A 20,347-nucleotide genomic window follows, 5' to 3' on the forward strand; every position below is an offset into this window, starting at 1 on the left:
GCTCTTGTTTGCAGAGCCCAGGCAGGTACTCTGAGGAGCAGGATGGTGATGGCCATAGCCTGCTGTGGGTCCTCGAGGTAAGGATTTCTTCTGTGTCTGACAGCTCGGTCCTTAGCAGAACTGAAAAAGTTAAAACATTGGGCATTGGTGCCTACTGCCTTCTGGGTACTCAGGGGACCCCAGGGTGGGAAGGGACGTGTCATTTCCCCATGACTAAGAGCTCCTTCTGTGCCTGTTTTAGAAGGTCCTGCCTTCCAAGTATGTGCCATCCACTCTTGCCTTGATTCTAAAATGCACACTTTTCCTCATCTGGAAAATTGCTAGACTCCGGCCCTGTGCTCTAGTGCCCATGATCCAGAATAATCACTCTCCCCTCCCACCCCTCCCACCAAGCCTGCTGCCCCGAATCAGAAGGAAAGCTATCTGCTTATCTGTCAAGTGGTTCACAGCCAGGTGTGAATGACTGCAGGTGTCTATTTGCATTTTAAAGAAGGTTGTTAACCAAATGAATCTCTTTGAGTGATGGACTCAGGGTCCCAGGATGGAGCCACCATTCCTCCTTCCCTCGCTCCCGCCCCTCGTCACCCCTCTACCTGTTTCTACCCACCCCTTTCTCTCTCATCACCACTTCCCCCTTCACTTTCCCACCTCCCCCTGGGGCGGTGGAGGGATGCCAACAAATGGGCAATTATGAAATATCTTACCTCCCCCCTTTCCGAATGGCACCAGTTTCTTTAGGCGCCCAAATATAACTGCAGAGAGCGTAAGAGCGGCGGCAGACATCAGCGCCCTCAGCTTGCTGTGCTGTTACCGCCCGCCGGACCAGCTGCCCTCCGCCTCCTGGATCTGGTTTCCCTGGCGGGAGCTCTGCAGGTGCTCCACACGGGCACTCTCCCGAGCACGCAGTTCTGTAGGGATCCTGCTGTCCCCCGTCCTGGCCCCGTGACGGGGCCTGCTGAGCTGAGGCACTGAGAGCAGGATTTCAGAGCCAGGGGCCTGGAGGGAATGCTCGGTGTTGTATAAGCAGCCTTGTTTTGCCGTTTGTCAAGCAGGATTTGCTGCAGGCAAATGACCCATGTTATCACCTACTTTGCTTCCTTAAATTCTTGATTAACTTCATTAGCTCTGTCTCACTCCGGCTACAGTCAAGGAAGGGTAGTTAGAAGGAAGGGTAGTTAGAAGTCTTGTAAATGAAAACACTCCTCCTGTCGAGAAAATAGAGACCGCTGAGGGGTAGAAGCAGCTCTGCTTGCCCTCCCGTTTCCTCTGAAGTCAGGTCTTCAAGATGACTTGTTTTAGGAGCAAACACAGTGAATGGCCAGGCCATCTGAAACACCCGTAATAACTGTTCGTCCTAAACCGGATTCCAGCATAACTGATTTTTGGTTTTGTTTGTTTTGTTTTTTTACTTTTCTATTTACTTTTTTTTTTCCCTGATTTTTGTTTTATCTGCTCATGTAAAGAACATCAGAACTGGTTCTAAAATGGCCCAGATTTTGCATAGCTGTAGCCAGCCAGACCTCTATCTTAAATAGGCAGGAGAGCTCAGCCTCTCCGGACACCTAGTGACTGGTCCTGTGGGCGGGGCCATTTTTATAGGAGCCTCCCAGCCTCTGACTCTAGAGGTCATCATGCCTTTCTAGATGCCCGGAGCCCGAACACATATTTCAAAGGGGCCAGGGAATCCAGAACTCCAGCCTTCGGGGCAACTTAATGCTCCTTCTTACTGAAGAAATCCCCACGCTAACAGGAAGAAATGGACCAAGGAATAGCTCTTGTTCTTTGTAACCAGGTACCCAGAAATGCCAGTCCTGTAGAAGACACTGGCCTGACTGCTGTCTAATCATCATAGCCTCAGTAGGTAATTTACAAATCTCAGATGGTGCCAAGTTCCCTGTTTGAGACTAAGGAGACCTTCGAAGATGGAGAACATGGGTTCTAGACCATCCAGTTTAACAGACATTAAATAGCTGTCCTAGAGCAGACATGGGGTTTAGCCCCTGAAGATACAGAGGTGACAAGACATAGCCCCTGCCTAAAGAAACTTGCTCTGCCTAGCAGAAGGGACCCAGCCCTGAAGCAGATAATCTCACAGACAGACTGCTGGGTGGTTCTTCCTATTTTATCCAGCCCCTATAAGGGCTATTGCTGCCAGAGCCTATGAATGAGCTCAGAATTGAGAAGCAGCCTAGAGGTTGAGACATATATATATATATGTAAAATTTATATATATATATATAAACATATATATAAAACAACTTCCCCAGAACATACTATCCTGTTCATTCCTATCTGAATACTCAGCCCTTATGTAGGCACCTTCATTAAAGGCTTGATTCTCCCTCCCCACACCTTCACCACCACCAAAGCTTGGCCTGCCTTCCCTCCCACAGCCTCTGGTGCTCATAGCACCCTGGCCTCCACCTTTCAGATACGGGTGCCTAGCTGTGTGTAATGACGTTTGAGACCTGTGGGAATCTCCAGCCGCAGCACCAGCCTCAGGACTGGTCAAGAGAATTCAGAAAGGAAGAATTCCTAAGACAGAGTCTTTATCTTTTATCTGGCCTCTGAGCCAGCTGGACAGGTTTCTGCAAGTTTCCCTATTAAGCTGCTTTCCCTCAAGCAGGCTGGAGAGCAGTCTGGGAGAGCGGGGAAGTAGATTAAATTAATCTCAGCATGCTGGGCTTGGCAGGGGGTTAGATTGTGTTTGGTCATTCCAGAAATAGCCCAAGCTCCTTTGTTCCTAAAGCAGATGAGGGGGCCTTGGCCTCCAGGATGACTGCAAACCTTTGTATATTCATAAAACGCCCTCCCTCTGTCCCCTGGCTTCTGTCTCTTCTGCAACCTGCCCTAGAGTTATAACGGAGAGTGATCGATTCTGACGTTAGGGTGAAAGGATTTATTTGTTTGTTCTCCTGCTTAATAAGATCCTTTTTTTAAAAACTTAGATTCCAAAAAGTCTTTGCTTCCCAGAGTTAAGCATCGGCCCTGTCACCTCTGAGCTAGTGAATGCATCTGTTCACTACTGTATTTGGCATGAGGAAAGAATCTGACCTCAAGAGTTATGCCTGCGCCGCCCTGTCTTGCAGTGCCCCGATGCACATTAATAGACACCGCTCTAAGAGACAGGAGGGAAGGGGGGTCGGGGGGAAGAAGAAGAATCGAGCCAGGATACAGAGATCCCATAAAAGGAGACAAGATATCAGAAGCAGTTTGGTGATGAATATCCATGAAAAGCCGGAGGTGGGAGTCGTCCCAGAATTCAAGGAGAATGGATTAATTCCACTGAGGTATTTGAAACTAAAACAAGGGAGTCACTTATGCCCCTTCGCCTGTGCTCTCAGTCAGGAATGTGACTATGTGTAAAAGAAACACAACCAAAATCTTACCAACCCAATCTCTTAGATCAATGCGCTTGATTTTTTATGTTAGTATTGACCGGGTCCCTGACTTGAAAAGACGTAAAGAAGACACGTAGGATGATGATGGAACTTGGAGCCTTTTGTGCAAGGAATAGTTGAAGCAGCAGGGGGAGCTCAGCCTAGAGGAGAGAAGATACACTTGGTGGTGAGTGCCGTGCTCTCCGACACCAAGAGCAGTTCGTGAGCATTTCCTAGTGCACTAGCACAGCTCTGCAGGTGATTACCTCGTGGTCCGCAGAGCCGCTCAACACTGTGGGGGAGGTACTGCAATTGTCCTTATTTTACAGCTCGTTACACCGAGGCTCAGAGTCAGAGGACTTGCCCCTAATTCACTTGAGTGATAAAGACCAGTCTCTAAGCCCGTGTTTTTGCCCATTATACAAATATGATTAGCCTTGTTCTGCGTGGTCTTAAGGAACAGAACCAGGATGGGTGGGCAGAAGTTAACAGGAGATAGGTTTTTGGCTCATAGTGAAGAAGAACTTTTTAATTGAACTGTCCACAGAGGGAACTACTCCAGAAGTAGTAAGTTCCTTTGTCATTGGAGGTATTCAAACAAATGCCGAGAAATCACTGGGTGGTAGTATTATAGAGAAGTTTCCAGCATTGGGAAGGGATTGAACCAGGCATTCCAATCTTGTGATTCTGTAATCTGTAGTTCATTAGAGAAATCAGGGGATATTTTACCAGAAGGAATTTCAGAGCACCATGTAAAAATAAAATGTTAACTTATGTATTCGGTTTTATATATATATTTTTAAATATTTATTTATTAGAGAGAGAGAGAGAGAGAGCATGAGCAGGGGGGAAGGGTAGAGGGAGAAGCAGACTCCCCACCGAGCAAGGAGCTGAACACAGGGCTCGATCCCAGGACCCCGAGATCATGACCTGAGCTGAAGGCAGACGCTTAACCAATTGAGCCACCCAGGCGCCCCTCGGTTTTATATTTTAACAACACTTATTTATCATTTTAAGTAAAATATATATTTCTTTGCATATTTAAAATATTAAATAAAAGAAAACATAACCATGTAAATGCAGGCTTAAATGTTTAAAATTTAGGGGCACCTGGGTGGCTCAGTCATTAAGCGTCTGCCTTCGGCTCAGGTCATGATCCCAGGGTCCTGGGATCGAGCCCCGCATCGGGCTCCCTGCTTGGCCGGGAGCCTGCTTCTCCCTCTCCCACTCCCCCTGCTTGTGTTCCCTCTGTCGCTGTGTCTCTGTCAAATAAATAAATAAAATCTTAAAAAAAAAAAAATGTTTAAAATTTAAAAGCAGAGAAATTTAATTTGATTGATTCAGTTTGATTGCCTCAGTCCTGCTAGTTATTCATGGAGAGTTAAGGAAAGATTTTTTGTTGTTGTTGCCAAACAGCTTTATAATTTAGAAAGACTAATTCCAAAGGGGAAAATTTCCATCTCTACAGTAAAGTCAAAGCTGTCAAAAAATTTTTTCCAAATGACTGTGAACACTGAAGGGAATCTTTCTAACTTGCCGGTGTGCCTCTGTCTCAAACAAAAACTAATTTAAAGCAGTCTCATCATTCATATCTCTTGGAAGACTCCTGCTCAGCTCTGAAATTATCGTTGCATTACAGAAGTCTGAGGATTGACAGCATGGGTCACAGTACATTCTTTTTCATCAAGCAAGATTTATTCTGGTTTATCAAGCATTTAGGACTGCTAGTAAGAAAACGAGCCAGTTATAACCTTTCCTAAAATGAATTTATTGTTATTTCTCCATGCTCCATATCAGACACTGAATTTCTGTTCCTTGGTGGGATTTTCCATTTTTAACAGGAAATAAGAGCATCGACATAAAAAGTCTTGTGCAAAAATCACTAAACTAATGTACTGAAATCATTTTTCAAGTATATAATACCCACAGGGTTATACTTAATAGGCTTGTTGCAATAAAGAAATGGCTTTTTCTTTCTCTTTTTTCTTTTTTAGGAAGTTCCAGGTTACAGGCAACTTCAGCTCCCACAGTTGGTGGTGGTAGAGAATGGTCTCGGAAAGGGGCGGGGCGGGGGTGGCAAAAGTGAGGTAAAGAATTTTTGCACCTCTAAAGCGTGGAGCAGCTCAGGAGAGGGGCCGGCCAAGTGGAGAAGAGGAGGTTCCCTGTGGTGTGTTCTGGATAGGCACCTCAGCATGCTTGTTTTTTTGTTTTTTGGGTTTTTTTTTTTTAAGATTTTATTTGAGAGAAAGAGAGCACGCGCACGCACACACGAGTTGGGGGAGGAGCAGAGGGAGAGGGAGAGAATCTCAAGCAGACGCCCTGCTGAGCGTGGAGCCCGACCTGGGGCTCGATCCCATGACCGCAAGGTCATGAGCTAAGCTAAAATCAAAAGTGCACGCTCAACCGACTGAGCCACCCAGGCGCCCCTCAGCACATTTTTTTAGCGCATTCTGTCAGGTCCTTCAGAGGAAGGCCCACAGGGGGTGAGGGTGGGGGGCGAACCTCAGGAAGGGTTGTCCACAGAGGGAAGGACTCTGTGGTTGGCTGAGGACCAGACTGTGTGGAGCTGAGAGCAGGGCAAGGGGCTTGATCAAGAGCACGGGGCCAGCAGAAGCAGCATAGAGCCCCACAGCCTCGGTGACCTTCTTGGGGGAGAAATTGAATGCGTGTATATCTTAGCACGTGACCCCAGATAACCTGCCTCTGGAAAGCACTGTGTTCACTTGGGGCCCAGCCCTCTTGTTCCCTTTGTGTTCATCTCTGGGGTTTAGTACTTTGGCATTTCATAGGATGCTTAAAATCAAATCCTTCTCCATGGACCTTCATAGGAGGTGTAACCTCTCTCCCCCCAAAACCCCATCATACCCCAAGCCCCCATACCTAGTGCAGCTTTTCGTCCTGGTTGTAGATATCACCTTAAGTACGTTTTCTCCTTTGAACTGAAGATGACCTTGTTTGTCCAGATCAATATTGACCAAGGTCTTAACTCCCCAAAGAGAATTCCTGTCTGTTTAACTTGGTCGTACTGTTCTTAGCACAGTTGGGAAACTAAGAAATGCTGCTTTAGCTGCCTCATTGCAGAGCTGATTATAGTCACACTTGGTGGCGCGTCCATCGACCCTACCACCTTTAAATAGGTCATTGAGGGGAGGGGACTGCTTGGTTTGCATTGTCGTTTGGCTCCATGGAAAAAGCCAGGCACATGCTGAGTCCCTGCTCTCCTTCTGCTGTTTTGGACCTGGTTCTGACCTCTCCTGCTTGTGTTTTCCTACTCTCCCTTGTACAGAGACAGGGCAGGGCATTGTTCATGCACTGACCGACCTCAGCAGCCCCGGCATGACCTCAGGGAACGGAAATTCTGCCTCCAGCATCACCGGCACTGCCCCCCAGAATGGTGAGAATAAACCACCACAGGCCATTGTGAAACCCCAAATCCTGACGCATGTTATCGAAGGGTTTGTGATCCAGGAGGGGGCGGAGCCTTTCCCGGTACGGACTACTTCTTTTCCCCTCTTTTTTTTTGTTTTGTTTTGTTTTTCTTTTTTTTTGAAGTATATTTTGGATGTGTATTAGAATATTTTTACATTTCCATGTAAAATTTCCAAAAATGTAAACAGTTTGCTCTTTCCTTGTTAATTTGCCCCCAAAAGAACGTCAGAGCCATTTTCTTTCTAGGATTGAGTGTCTTCCTATGGTCCAGAAAGGATCAGTGATTAGGAATAATTGGCCAGGCCCCTTGGTTAGAAGGGTCCACACAGACCCAGCTGTGTCCTTGCCTCGTGTTGTGTGACACCCCCCCCCTTAGTTAGAAGGGAGTTCACATTGGGGTGTTTGGGGCAAGAGGATGGGTTTTGGGAAATGAGACCTCATTCAGTTTTGAATGCCAGGACCGCTGAGTGGCAAAACTTTAACCAGTTAGAGAAGAAAAGGAAAGTGTGTAGAATAGAATTTTCAAGATGTGTCTGAAATGAAGATAAGAGAACAGGGTTGTAGCCTGAGCTGCTTTTCTGGGATTAGAGCCTTGAAAAGAGGGAATGCAAGTGAGGGGCTCTTTAGAAAGGGCACAATCAAATGTCTCCAGGGAAAGCATAAGACCAAAGGGAAATATAAAAGAATCAAGAAAATGGCTTATTAGAACAAAGCACCCCAAGCTGATTCCATGCAGTGTGAGTTGGTGAGGACAGGGAGCGCTGCTCTGTGGGTGGGAGGAGCCCAGAGCCAGGTGCACAACGGCCTCTCCCGGGATGAAATTATCTGGCTGTGAGAGAATACCATCTTCATGGGACGCCATCTGCCTTTTGTTCATTCCTTGGGTCCATGAGTGGTTTGAATAGTCAGTGGAAAACTCTAAGCTTGATGAACTGAGCTGGGTGAACTGTCCTTCTAAAATGCCAGAAGACAAATAGGTTCTTGTCACTTTCCCTCTGCAGGTGGTTTAAGGGCCATGGCAGAGAAATCCCCCTGGAGCACCGTAGCTATCAGTCAGTAGCTCCGCCCTGCCACATCCCCTCCCTCATCAGACTAGGTCTTCAGCTTGGCCTCCTAGAGAAACACCAGAAACCAACCCATCTCACAGGGTGGATACAGACTTGAGTAACAGCCCCAGCATCACCCTAGAGTTCTAGCCACCAGCCCACCTGAACGGAGGCAACAAAGGAAGGACCGGAAGAGTGAATAAGCCAATCAGGATCCTGGCAACCACAGAGGGCATTTGCTTTGTGGCCCAGAGTCCCATTTTCCTGCGCTCCTGCACGGCCGCCTGCCCCTCTGGCTGGGGTAGACCAGCGATATGGTGGAGGACAGTAGGAAACCAAAATAGGGTTGCTGAGTCTCCTCTCTCCCCCATGCGCTCACACACGGGGCCCCAGCTGTATTCCTGCTGGTGACGCGTGCGCCCCGGGTCCTAGCAGTTCTGGTGCTGTGGGAAACCTGATTGCTGCCTCCATCTCTGCCCCTTAGTCACTTGGAAGAGTAGGTATTTTCCTAACTTCCTAAACCGTCCATTGGTCCTGGATTGAAGCCATTGCTGCACTTTGGTGACAATTGGCATCTTGCCTCATGAGCTACACAGCAAAATAGGGCCTTGAGCAAGACACACTTGGATGATGTAGAGCCTGGCATCTGTGCCTAGCTGCGTTCTATATGTAATTTTGATGAGGCTGGAGAGCAAGGAAGCATCTCCCACCTAACCCTCATGGCCTCCGTGTCACCTTGTCCTCTAGGTGGGACGCTCGTCCCTGCTGGTGGGGAATCTCAAGAAGAAGTATGCACAGGGGTTCTTGCCTGAGAAACTTCCACAGCAGGATCATACCACCACCACTGACTCTGAGATGGAGGAGCCCTATCTGCAAGGTGGGTGCACCCCCCCCCCCACCCGCCCAGCATGAAGGCCTTCTGATCTGGCCCACCTGACCAGGGGGCAGACGGGGCTGCAAAAGCCGGCCGTACACACTTCCTCTCGTGGTATCCGTGGGGGGACATGTCCGTCTACTAAACAGTCCTCCCGGTCCCTCTTCAGCCGCTGTCCCTAGAAAACAGGGAAGGGGGAAAGTCGCTGCCCTTGGAGAGCTGTCTGTCCCCTGCCTCTCCTGCAGCCCCACACCAGCCAGCCACGGGACCCCAAGAGTTGCTTTTCCTGTGGAAGTCATTGGCAAGAGGTGGGAGGGGTGTCCTCCCCTCGGCTTCCCTCAGGCCTCAGGGGCCAGCCCTCGGGCAGCACCGTGGCCCCGCGAGGACTCTGCACTTGCAGCCTGAGCCACTGACTGGGTGGGGGCTGTGGAGGTTACAGAACTCATGGGTTCTGGGATCTAGGTCCACAGCAAACTGGACAGATCGAGGTAGGGTAGAACAATTCCAGATCAGTTGTGAGAGCACCCAGAGTATTCCCTGTGAGCCTGCCAGTCGCTTCCAGGGTCATAAAGAGGGATGCTGATTCTTTATCACCTGTGTTTGCCTCAGGCTCATGGCGCTTGGGGAAAAAAGTCTGTCAGGTGTCATCCCCAAACACCCCTGTGTACTTTCCCGGGTAGGGGAAACTTTCTGGCCCTTCCCAAACCAGTGGCAAAGCAGTTGGGCGTTTTCCAAGCTAGGCCGCCATTGCGTGTCACAGCTACGGGGGTGTGAACAGGGGAGGCAGGCCTTTTGGGGGGCTGTCCAGGGTCTTGTGGGAATTGCTCCTCTTTACACTTACTCCAGTTTCCATACTTTCCAGAATCCAAAGAGGAGGGTACTCCCCTCAAGCTCAAGTGTGAGCTCTGTGGCCGGGTGGACTTTGCCTACAAGTTCAAGCGTTCCAAGCGCTTCTGTTCCATGGCGTGTGCAAAGAGGTGAGTGGCCTCAGCCCCACGGCTGTACCAGCCCCTCCCTCTCAGGGTTGCACCTCGGGTCCTACCCCCCTTCAGTGATCATCCGACCCGGGAGCCCCTGCGTGTAGCTTAGCTGCGTTCCAGTCTCCTCCACCTGCCTGGGAACAGCGCCGTGTCACTAGTCCGCCAGGTACTGGAACCCAGAACTCGAGTGAGCAGCCCTGGGTCCAAGGAAAGGAAGCAGTGCTTTAGCTTGGCTGTCCCTCCTGGGCCCCACTGAACCCATACTCTGTTCCTGCCCTTGGCAGCTACTGCCCCTTAGGGGAAGCCCTCCACCAGAAGCCTCGCCCAGAGGCCCTGCACTGGTTACAGATGCTCCATCTGTGAGCTTTCACCCAGCATAGGCCAGTGACCCTGGTCAGGCGCAGCGTCGGGTACTGAGCGCCGGCCACGTGCTAGGCTCTGCACCAGGCACATGGGGTGCGCGGTGTCATCTCGTCTTCAGAGTAACCGCGAGGCAGGGATTGCCGCCGGCCCCTTCACGCCCACTAGGAAACTGAGGCACAAAGGGTAAGTACCTGTGCCCAGTGTCCTAGAGTTGGGGAGTTGGACTCATCTGCCTCTGAAGCCCTGCGTGGTCTTCATACCACGTCGGAAGCAGGAAGCCCTGAGCGCTCAAAAGAATAGCAATCTCTAGCCCCCTACGCAGAGGTGCTCTGCATGCCGGCTGGAATAAGGCTCCCCTCGGCCCTGTGCTGGAGGTCAGCAGCCCTCGTTCTGTTGGGCTTTGCAGATACTGCGTTTTTTACAGACTGAAGGTGTCAGGCAAGTCTGTCCGCACCAGTTTTCCAACAGCGTTAGCTCATTTTGTGTCTCTGTGTCACATTTGGTAATTCTCGCAACATTTCAGACTTTTTCATTATTATTATATTGTGTGATCTGTGATCAGTGGCCTTCGATGTTACTAGAGTAATTATTTTGGGGTGCCACGAACTGCACCCACGTAAGATGGTCAGTGTCGTCTGCTCCACCAGCGGGCTCTTCCCCCGTCTCTCTCCCGCTCCTCCAGCCTCCCTGCTCTTGGAGACACAACAGTATTGGAAATTAGGCCCATTCGCCTGGGTGGCTCAGTCATTAAGCGTCTGCCTTCGGCTCAGGTCATGGTCCCAGGGTCCTGGGATCAAGCCCCGCATCGGGTTCCCTGCTCCGCGGGAAGCCTGCTTCTCCCTCTCCCACTCCCCCTGCTTGTGTTCCCTCTCTCGCTGTGTCTCTCTCTGTCAAATAAATAAATCTTTAAAAAAAAAAAAAGAAAGAAAGAAATTAGGCCCATTAATAACCCTACAGTGACCTCTGAGTGTTCAAGTGAAAGAAGTGTGGTGCGCCCCTCACTTTAAATCAAAAGCTGGAAATGATTAGGCTTCGTGAGAAACACTGTGGAAAGCTGAGACAGCCTGAAAGCCAGGCCTCTTGCACCAGACAGCCAAGTTGTGAATGCAAAGGAAAAGTTCTTGAAGGAAATTAAAAGTGCTACTTCAGCGAACACATGAGCGGTAAGAAAGCAAAAACAGCCTCATTGTCGATATGGAGAGAGTTTGGTCCGGATAGGCGATCCAACCCGTCACAACATTCCCCTAAGCCGGAGCCCAGTCCAGAGTAAGGCCTAACTCTCTTCAGTTCTGTGAAGGCTGAGAGGGGAGGAAGCTGCCGAAGAAAAGCCTGAAGCTAGCAGAGGTTGATCCATGGGGTTTAAGGAAAGAAGCCGTCTCGGTGGCATAAGAATGCAAGGGGAAGCAGCCGTGCTGATGGAGAAGCCGCAGCAAGTTCTCCAGAAGATCTGGCTCAGATCAGCGATGAAGGTAGCTACGCTAAGCAACAGATTTTCAGTGTAGATGAAACAGCTTTCTACTGGAAGAAGATGCCACCCAGGACTTTGATAGCTGGAGAGGAGAAGTCAGTGCCTGGCTTCAGAGGACAGGCTGACTCTCTCGTTAGGGGCTAGTACAGCTGGGGACTTAGGTTGAAGCCAGTGCTCATGTCTACCATTCCCGAAAATCCTAGGGCCCTTCAGAATTGTGCTAACTCTACTCTGCCTGGGCTCTGTCAGGGGAACAACAAAGCCCGGAGGACAGCACAGCCGTTAAAACATGGTTTCGTAAGTATTTTAAGTCCAGTGTTGAGACCTACTGCTCAGGAAAAAAAGATTTCTTTCTGAATTTTACTGCTCACTGACAGTACACCTGGTCACCCATGAGCTCTGATGGAGATGTGTGATGGGATTCACGCTGTGTTCATGCCTGCGCACACATCATCCGTTATGCAGCCCATGGATCAAGGACTAATTTCGACTTTCAAGTCTTTTTAAAAAAATGCATTTTGTAAGGTTCTAGTTGCCATAGATACAGATTCCACTGGTGGATCTGGGCAGAGTCAATTAAAAACCTTCTAGAAAGGATTCACCATTCTAGATGCCATTAGGAACATTCAGGATTCAGGGGAAGTGCTCAAAATATCAGCATTAACAGGAGTTTGGAAGAAGTTGATTCCCACCCTTGTGGATGACTGTGAGGGGTTCAAGACTTCAGGGTGGGGGGAGTAGCTGCAGATGTGGTGGAAACAGCCAGAGAACTGGAATTAGAAGTGGAGCCTGAAGATGGGACTGAATGGCTGCAATCTCATGGTAAAACTTGAACAGATGAGAGGTTGCTTCTTAGGAATGAGCAAAAAATGCGGTTTCTTAAGGAGGAATCTCCTCCTGTGAAGACGCTGTGAGGATTGTTGAAATGACAACAAAGGATTTAGAATATCAAACTGAGTTGATAAAGCAGCGGCAGAATTTGAGAGGATTGACTCCAGTTTTGAAAGAAGTTCTCCTGTGGGTAAAACGCTATCGAACAACATCGCACGCTACAGAGAAATCATTCGTGAAGAGTCCATCGATGCAGCCAACTTTATCATTGTCTTTTTTTTCTTATAATTTTTTAAAAGAATGTATTTATTTGAGAGAGCGAGCACGCGTGGGTGTGCACATAAGCAGGGGGAGGGGCGGAGGGGGAGGGAGAGAAGCAGACTCCCCACTGAGTACGGAACCTGATGCAGAGCTCGATCCCATGACCTTGAGATCATAACCTGAGCTGAAATCGAGAGTCAGAGCTTAACCGACTGAGCCACCCAGGCGCCCCCATCGTCGTCTTAATAAACTTCAGTGTAGTGTAAACATTACTTTTATATGCGCCAGGAAACAAAAGTCATCTGACTGGCTTTCTTGCCAGTCCGATCTGGAGCTGAAGCCGCAGTATCTCCGAGCTGTACCTGTACTTTCCAGCACAACAGCGCACACTGTTGCCTGGCAGAGGCCATACTTCGTGTAGGGTGTGTCAGCCATGAGTTCTTGCCATGACCCAAGTTGTCGTGGCCAGTCCTTTGCACACGTTAGCTCATACAGTTGTCAGAGCGGGTTTAGAAAGTGAGCGGTCTCATCCCCAGCTCCAGATGAGGAAACCAAGGCTCAGAGGTCAAGTGGCTTGCCCAGAGCCGGCCGGCTAGCAGCACGCGATGGCCTTGGGAGCAGAACACACGGACGGACTCCGCTATTGCCGGAGAGCCTGGCTGTCCTGACGCTGCGGGGGGCCCGTGCGGCCCGCCACTGCCCTGACTCCCGTTTCCCTGACTGCGGCAGGTACAACGTGGGGTGCACCAAGCGAGTGGGGCTTTTCCACTCGGACCGGAGCAAGCTGCAGAAGGCGGGAGCCACGACCCACAACCGCCGTCGGGCCAGCAAAGCCAGCCTGCCCACACTTACGAAGGACACCAAGAAGCAGGTGAGAGGTTGGCAGGGCCCGAAGCTCCGTTGTCACAAGTCCCCACCAACTCCCCTCCCTGACGGACCCGGCACACCCACATTCCTCTTCCGCGGCCGCCTCATGTCCGCACCATCGTGTTCTCATTTCTTACGAGCCGTCAGATCAAGCCCTTCCTGGGTCCCGTAATAGGCCCCTGTGTTTAGACCCATGGACGCGTGGGAGGTGATTTCCTGCCTCAGGGACCTTGCCCCCTCCACACCCCTCCCCTCCCAGTTTGCCTCCATCCTTCCGGGGCCAGGGAAATGGGGTCTCCTCTGCCCGGCCCCGGGAAGAGACAGACTGTCCCCGTTTCCTTGGGTCTTAATACAGAGGGCCAGGTGAGGAGGCAGCCTCCCCACTTCAGCCCTGCTCCTCGCTGCCGCCTCGAATCCAGAGCACGGAGTTCTTGCAGCCTCTCCCAGGAACACGGGGGTTCCTTACAGATGTTGTAGCCCCCCTCGCGTGCCCGGAGCGCCATGAGGTGCTGAGGCTCTAAGTTGCGCCGCAGGAACCCAGTCTTCGTGGGACGTTTCAGAGCCTGATGGTTTTGGCTGCTTGTCACTTGGGTCATAAACCTCTTTAAGAATCTGACGAAGGCTGGGACCCAGCACGTACACGCACAGGAAATTTTCCGTGCTATTTCATAGACCACCCCTGAAACCTCCAGCATCCTGGTTTAAAACCCCACATCTAGAAGAAGCGGTAGGCGTAGATAGAATCAGATGGATGCGGTGCAGTGCAGGGAGGGGCTCGCTCTGCATCGGGCCAGGGAGGGGACAGCCCAGAAGATGGGGGCATTTTGATCTAAGCATTCAGAGGTGTGTAGTCGTAGACCAGGTGGGAGGGGGGACTACCTGCCTTCGCCCGTCGCCCTGCTGGAGACCCAGAGTCGGTTTGTTCCCCGATCCTGAAGCCAACGGTTTCTCTCTGCTCGCAGCCGGCAGGCGCCGTGCCCCTTTCGGTCACGGCTGCGTTGCAGCTGACGCACAGCCAGGAGGACTCCAGCCGTTGCTCGGATAACTCAAGCTACGAGGAGCCCTTGTCGCCCCTCTCGGCCAGCTCGTCCACCTCCCGCCGGCGACAGGGCCAGCGGGACCTGGAGCTCCCAGACATGCACATGCGGGACCTGGTGGGCATGGGACACCACTTCCTGCCAAGCGAGCCCACCAAGTGGAACGTGGAAGACGTCTATGAATTCATCCGCTCCCTGCCAGGTGAGGCCCAGGGGGGGGTCCCGTGCGGGACTGGAAGAGCGGCTCCCGGGAGAGAGGGACAGCCCCCCCCAGCCCAAGGAAATGACTCAGTTAGTGACTCAGGCTCAGGAGCCGCCATGCTGCAATCCGCCGCATTTCCTGGCATGGCAGGGTCTGTGAGATGCAGGGGTGACCGTGCACCAAGCCTGTGTGTCTCCTGGGATGGGGGGCGAGGAGTCAAGTGGGAGTGTAGGAAACTGGTCAAGGAGAACACCAGCGTAGGGAAAGGGAAGCTGCGTGACAGTGGGCAGGCAGGCCTCGGCCGATGGGAGACACGACCCCGGGGAGCAGCTCGAGCGGAGGTGCACAGACGTGGAAGGGTACGATGTAGGGAACCGCACAAACCCTGCTGGGGTGGGTGGTGCACACATGGTTCTGAGGCCTAGAGTTGAGACATGAACCTTGAAAGACCTACCTCGCATTATTCACAGATGCTTTCAGGGGGATCCCGCAGGCTTCTCGGCTGTTGTTTCTGGCAATCGCCCCCAGCTGCTGGCCACATCAGGTATGGACGGCAGCCGCAAGCCTGTTACTCAGAGACCGGAGTGGGCGCAGTGGCCGAGAGCGCAGACTTGTCTGTCAGAACTGGGCTCACATCCCTGGCTCTGCCCCTCACTGCAGTGTGTTAGTCATCTCCTGCCGCGTTCCCAGAATTTATCACCACACAGTTACGGTGGCTCAGGAACGTGGGAGTGGCTTGGCTGGACATTTCTGCCACAGGGTCTCTTGTGAGGTTGCGATGAAGGTGTGGCTCAAGGCTTCCCTGGGGCTGTAGGATCCTGTTCTCAGGTGCCCCGTGCCCCTGATTCTCAAGGAGGGTATGGCTGCCCACAGGAGGCCTCCATTTCTCTCCAAACGGGCCTCTTCAGGACACTCGTGCTTGCGTGTTCTTTCCCCACAGGAGGGTGATCCAGGAGAGCATGGTGGAAGTCACTGTGGCCCTTTTGATCTAGACTCAGAAGCTACATGGTGTCACTTTCACAATATCACACAGGTCATGCCCACAGGGACATGAAAGGGAAGCCAGGTTTATTTAGAGCTGGTTACCATAGTTCACCAGTCACTGGCCCCCATGATTCATGTTCCTCCCTCAAGCCGACCACCCTCGCCCCCTACCATAGACCCCACAGATCTCATCCCATTGCAGCAGTAATTCAAAGCCCAGGATCTCACCAGCAAACTCTGGTCCAGGCGTGGGTGAGCTCCTCAAGCCCAGTTCCTCTCCATCTGAACGCCTGAGAACTAGAGACACGTTCCCCGTTCCCTCCACAAATCCAAGATATGGTGGGATAGGTGTAGGATCACTGCGGTAGGCACACCTGTTCAAAAAGGGGAGAACAGTGCAGGAGGATACAGGAGTCACCCATCGTCCCAGTTCTGAAATCTAGCAGGGCACGTGTTGGCATTTCCCTGATTAGGACTCCAAGCCCGGGAGTGATTATCTTTCCTTCTTGCTTCCACCCTGTGAGTCCTCCTTCCTTTCCCATGAAAGGTAGCCTGAGCTTTCAGCAGACTAATTTTCTCAGCCTGTTCCTGCTGCTCTTCATTTTCTATGACCTCGGCTCTTACAGTTCAAGCAGTGTTTATGCCAGTACAATTGTCTTAAAATCGTTGTGGGCTTCCAGTGCATCTTGTTGGGATTTACTCCATTAGACAAAAACCATACCCCAGAGTGCTCCGAGAAGCCTTTCTCTATGTTAGCTTCTTCTGAAGCTGAGGGACAGTGCCCTTAATATGTTTGAAGCTCTGCTGTTGAGCGGCCAGGATCCAGGAGGCACGCCCGTAAGCTCCTTAAGAGAGTTCTCTGAGGCAGCACCTTCGAGCTTCTAAGATCGTGGTGAAAGATCTGTCATGCCCTCAGTTCTATTTCTAGACCATGTTTTCTTACCTGTGTCCCGGATTTGATCTTTGCCTAGAAACTACTTCTTAGTTTTGGCATCATTTGCTATCTGGAGAGGCCAGGGATTTTCAAACGAGCAACTCCTGGCTCCTTGATGTCTAACAGTTTCACCTTTACCTCATCTGTCCTCGTTTTCCTGTGAGCAGCGGTCAGAAGCCAGGCAGCACCTTCACCGTTCTGCTGGAAGCGTCCTCCGCTAGATGCTAGACCGCTCCGTCCATGAGGCCCAGTACACTTACCGTGTTACACTGGCTGCAGGGTCCTGACGTTTTCTCCATTTCCCAGCAAAGATCCATTTCTCCCAGTTTCCAGAAACCGTTGCCTTTCCCTGAAGCCTCACCCAGTCTCCTCACAGGCCATCAGACTGCTGTCCAGCCCCTCAGAGTATCTTAGACACGTCACTGACCCTCTCCTCAGAGTCCTTCCAGCTCCTGCCCACTGCCGCCCCCCAGGCCACGGCAGCACCCCTCTTCCAGAAGCCAGAATCTGCATTCGTTACCCCAGAGTGTCGTGGTTTACCTCAGGTTCTGTGGGTCAGGAACCCTGCTTGGCTGCACAGCAATGGCTTGGGGTCTCTTATGAGGCCTCGGTCAAGATGGCAGCCAGAGCTGCGGTTGTCCGAAGGTTTGGAGCCAGAGGACCTGGTTCCGGGCTGCCCCACTCATGTGGCACAGAGTGCCAAGCGGCCTCAGTTCCTCTCCACATGGGCCTCCTCTGAGTGCTGCTTGACTGTCCTCATGACATAGTCGCTGGCTTCCTCCAGAGTAAACTCTCTGGAAGGGCAGGGTGGCGGCTGCTGTGCCCTTTGCGACCCAGCCTTGGAAATCACAAGCTGTCGCTCCCACAGCACCTTGTTGCTCTGCCGGGTCTGCCCCGTTCATTGAGGGGGGCTCTGACCAGGACATGCATGAGTAGGAGGCGTGGATCACTTGGGTAAGTCACTTAGCCTCTCTCGGGCTGTCACACGAGACGGCCTTCCTCAAGGTGTGCTTAGGAGGGTTCAAGGAGATCGTGCGCAGCGGGTGCCAAGCGTGAACGCCACTAGCTCTGACCCCGTCTGTGGTGGTGTCCCCCTCAGGCTGCCAGGAAATAGCAGAGGAGTTCCGTGCCCAGGAGATCGACGGGCAAGCCCTGCTGCTGCTCAAGGAGGACCACCTGATGAGCGCCATGAACATCAAGCTGGGGCCTGCCCTGAAGATCTACGCTCGCATCAGTATGCTCAAGGACTCCTAGGGCTGGCGGGCGCAGCCAGGGTTCTGGCCCGGGGCTCCTCCTCCCGACTGAGCAGAGCCAGACAGACATTCCTGAGGGGCCCAGAAATGGGGCCAGTCGGAGGGAAGGGCTCTCCCTATGGGGCGTGGCTGGTGAGGAGGTCTTGGCACCCCCTCAATGGCTCTCAGGGGCCTTTCTTTCTGTGGGAGGGGCAGAGAGGTAGGTGGCACAGAAGATGGGGCTTTATGCTTGTAAATATTGATAGCACTGGCTTCCTCCAAAGTCCCAATACTCTAGCCCCGCTCTCTTCCCCTCTCTCTGTCCCCCATTTTCCAGGGGGTATACGGTCAGGGCTCCCCAACCTGAGTTGGGTTACTTTCAAGGGCAGCTGTCAGGCCTGGATAGAGGCCTTGCAAGCCCTTGCCTGCCTTTCTCCCACTTCTTTCTCTGGGCCTGGCTAACTCTTCCGTTGCCGGCTTCTCCCCCTTCAGCCCGTTTCTGAAGCAGCCAGGGGTTCTCCCCCTTCACCCTCCGCAGGTGGAGAGAGAGAAGCTGGGCCCGGTTTGGCCACGCCTGCTGGCACAGACGCCTTAACGCTGTGTGTGTGACTGGATGACTGTGTAGGAGCCTGGACTGGCAGGTGGGCCCAGAGCCACCCTCTGGCATCTCCAGGTGTTCTGTAGCAAACAGCCACTTAGTGCTTTGTCCTGGACTCCACTCAGCCTCAGGATGGGGAGTAGAACAGAAGGGCAGCCTCCGTGCAGAGAGGCGAGATCAGAAAGCGAAGATCAGGAGTGGGCACGCTGTCTCCGAAGTCCTTCCCACACTGTGAAGTCCCCCCCCCCGACTGCCCTGCTGTGCCACACACAGCATTAAGGGAGCTGCTGTGGGCCGGGCCGGGCCTCCTGGCCTGCCCACCTGCCCACCCGCCCTGGGAGCCCCAGAGTGGGGGCCCAGAGAACGTCTTGAGGGCAGAGAAGAGCCGGGGTGACGTCGTGAAGAAGGCAGCCTTGGGCCTCCCGCTTCCACACTTCTTTGCCTCTCGAACTTGCTAGCAATTTGAGCTACCTGCAGAGGAGGCAGGGCAGGAAGGGCGAGGGCCTGCCTCTGACTTGCCCTGCCCTTGGAGGCTCCTGGGGGAAGAGCGGGGCTCTCCCCGGGAAGAGGGGGGGCACCTTTCTCAGCTTGTTCTATTCCCCACTCACACCCCCAGGCAGGGTTGGAAATGAAGGACTTTTTTAACCTTTTGTTTTTGTTTTTTTAAAAATAAATCTGTAAAATCTGTTTCTTCTGTGCCTTTCTCCGCTGGCTACTTCTCATCCAGAAGGAGAGGGATGGTTCTCTGGGCTGGGGGAAGGACGATCTCCTTAACTGGACAGCGTGCCCTCCACGCTTTGCTAGGACCAGGTCATCTGAGGGCGCCCTTAGCCCCATTGAGAAATGCAAGACATGGCCTCATTTTCCACAGGTGTCCCTTGGAATGGGAGCCTCCAGAGCCCCTCAGCTCTGAGCCCCCCACCCTCACCCCCTTCCCGCAGGGGAGACATGATACTGTTGGGCCAGGAATATCTGGAACACCTGGGGCAGAGCCCAGACTCTTCCATCCCCTTTGGTTGTTGCTGCTCGGCAGCTCAGTGCAGCCTCTGCAGCCTCTGTCCAAGTCCCTGAAACTCCTGCTCCTAGCCCTGGGGAAGGGAGTTGCTTCTTCCCTTCTCTGGGTTTTTCCTTACCCTGTTTGTTTATTTTTATTTATTTATTTTTAAAGATTTTTATTTATTTGACAGAGACACAGCGAGAGAGGGAACACAAGCAGGGGGAGTGGGAGAGTGTTTCCCACGGAGCGGGGAGCCCCGATCCCACAATCCTGGGATCATGACCTGAGCCGGAAGCACTTAAACGACTGAGCCACCCAGGCGCCCGTTTCTGCCTGTTTAAAACGTGCATTTGAGGCCCAGCCCACTGAATCCGTCTCTAAGGGCGGGGCCCAGGAAGATTAGGCACAATCACTTTGAGGAGTTTGATAACACTTCTCAGGGAAAGCCAGTTAAATTGTAACTAGTACCTGGAGGAAGAGCAGAAGCCTGCCGGTGATTCTGATTACCCAGAGGGCAGAGCCAGGACTGGAGGGGCTGCTGGGCCAGGGCCGGGCCGAGCCTCGGGGAAAGTGGGAGGGTGGGGCTGCGCTGGGCAGGTGCCCTGAGGTCCCGGCGGGTCTGGGCAAGTCTCTGCACCCTGGATCCCACCCCCCTTTTCCCTCCTGAGGAAAGTCAAAGCCAGGCCTCTGCTGAGTTTGTTCTTACACGTGTGGTGAGGGAGGAGGGCACCAAAACTCCTCAGAAAAGAGGACGTGGTGCAGTCGAGGGGACTGGCTGACACAGACAAATACTGGTGCCATTCTTGTGTGAAGGGTGGCTCTAAATCCAGACAGATCTCCCCGCTTGTGAAAGCTCACCTTAGG

At 52.3% G+C, this 20,347-nt stretch overlaps 1 protein-coding gene across 9 annotated transcripts in view; it reads left to right on the top strand.

Annotated features, from left to right (window-relative positions):
• The window catches only part of PHC2 (polyhomeotic homolog 2), a 110,663-nt gene extending 91,490 nt beyond the window's left edge, over positions 1–19,173 (top strand). For 8 of the 9 annotated variants that reach the window (XM_078073444.1, XM_036065257.2, XM_078073447.1 and 5 more), the window contains 6 exons: positions 6,667–6,869; positions 8,603–8,732; positions 9,592–9,706; positions 13,362–13,503; positions 14,462–14,738; positions 17,756–19,173. In XM_078073444.1, coding sequence (XP_077929570.1) covers positions 6,667–6,869; positions 8,603–8,732; positions 9,592–9,706; positions 13,362–13,503; positions 14,462–14,738; positions 17,756–17,910 — 1,022 coding nt within the window. In that variant the 3' untranslated portion in view covers positions 17,911–19,173. Of the gene's footprint in view, positions 1–3,458; positions 3,568–6,666; positions 6,870–8,602; positions 8,733–9,591; positions 9,707–13,361; positions 13,504–14,461; positions 14,739–17,755 lie in introns of those variants that run through there. The other variant, XM_078073451.1, reaches the window with a different exon arrangement.
• The last annotated feature ends 1,174 nt before the right edge of the window (positions 19,174–20,347 follow it).

Source organism: Halichoerus grypus, chromosome 5, assembly GCF_964656455.1.
Source record: "Halichoerus grypus chromosome 5, mHalGry1.hap1.1, whole genome shotgun sequence".
NCBI classification, from domain to species: domain Eukaryota; kingdom Metazoa; phylum Chordata; class Mammalia; order Carnivora; family Phocidae; genus Halichoerus; species Halichoerus grypus.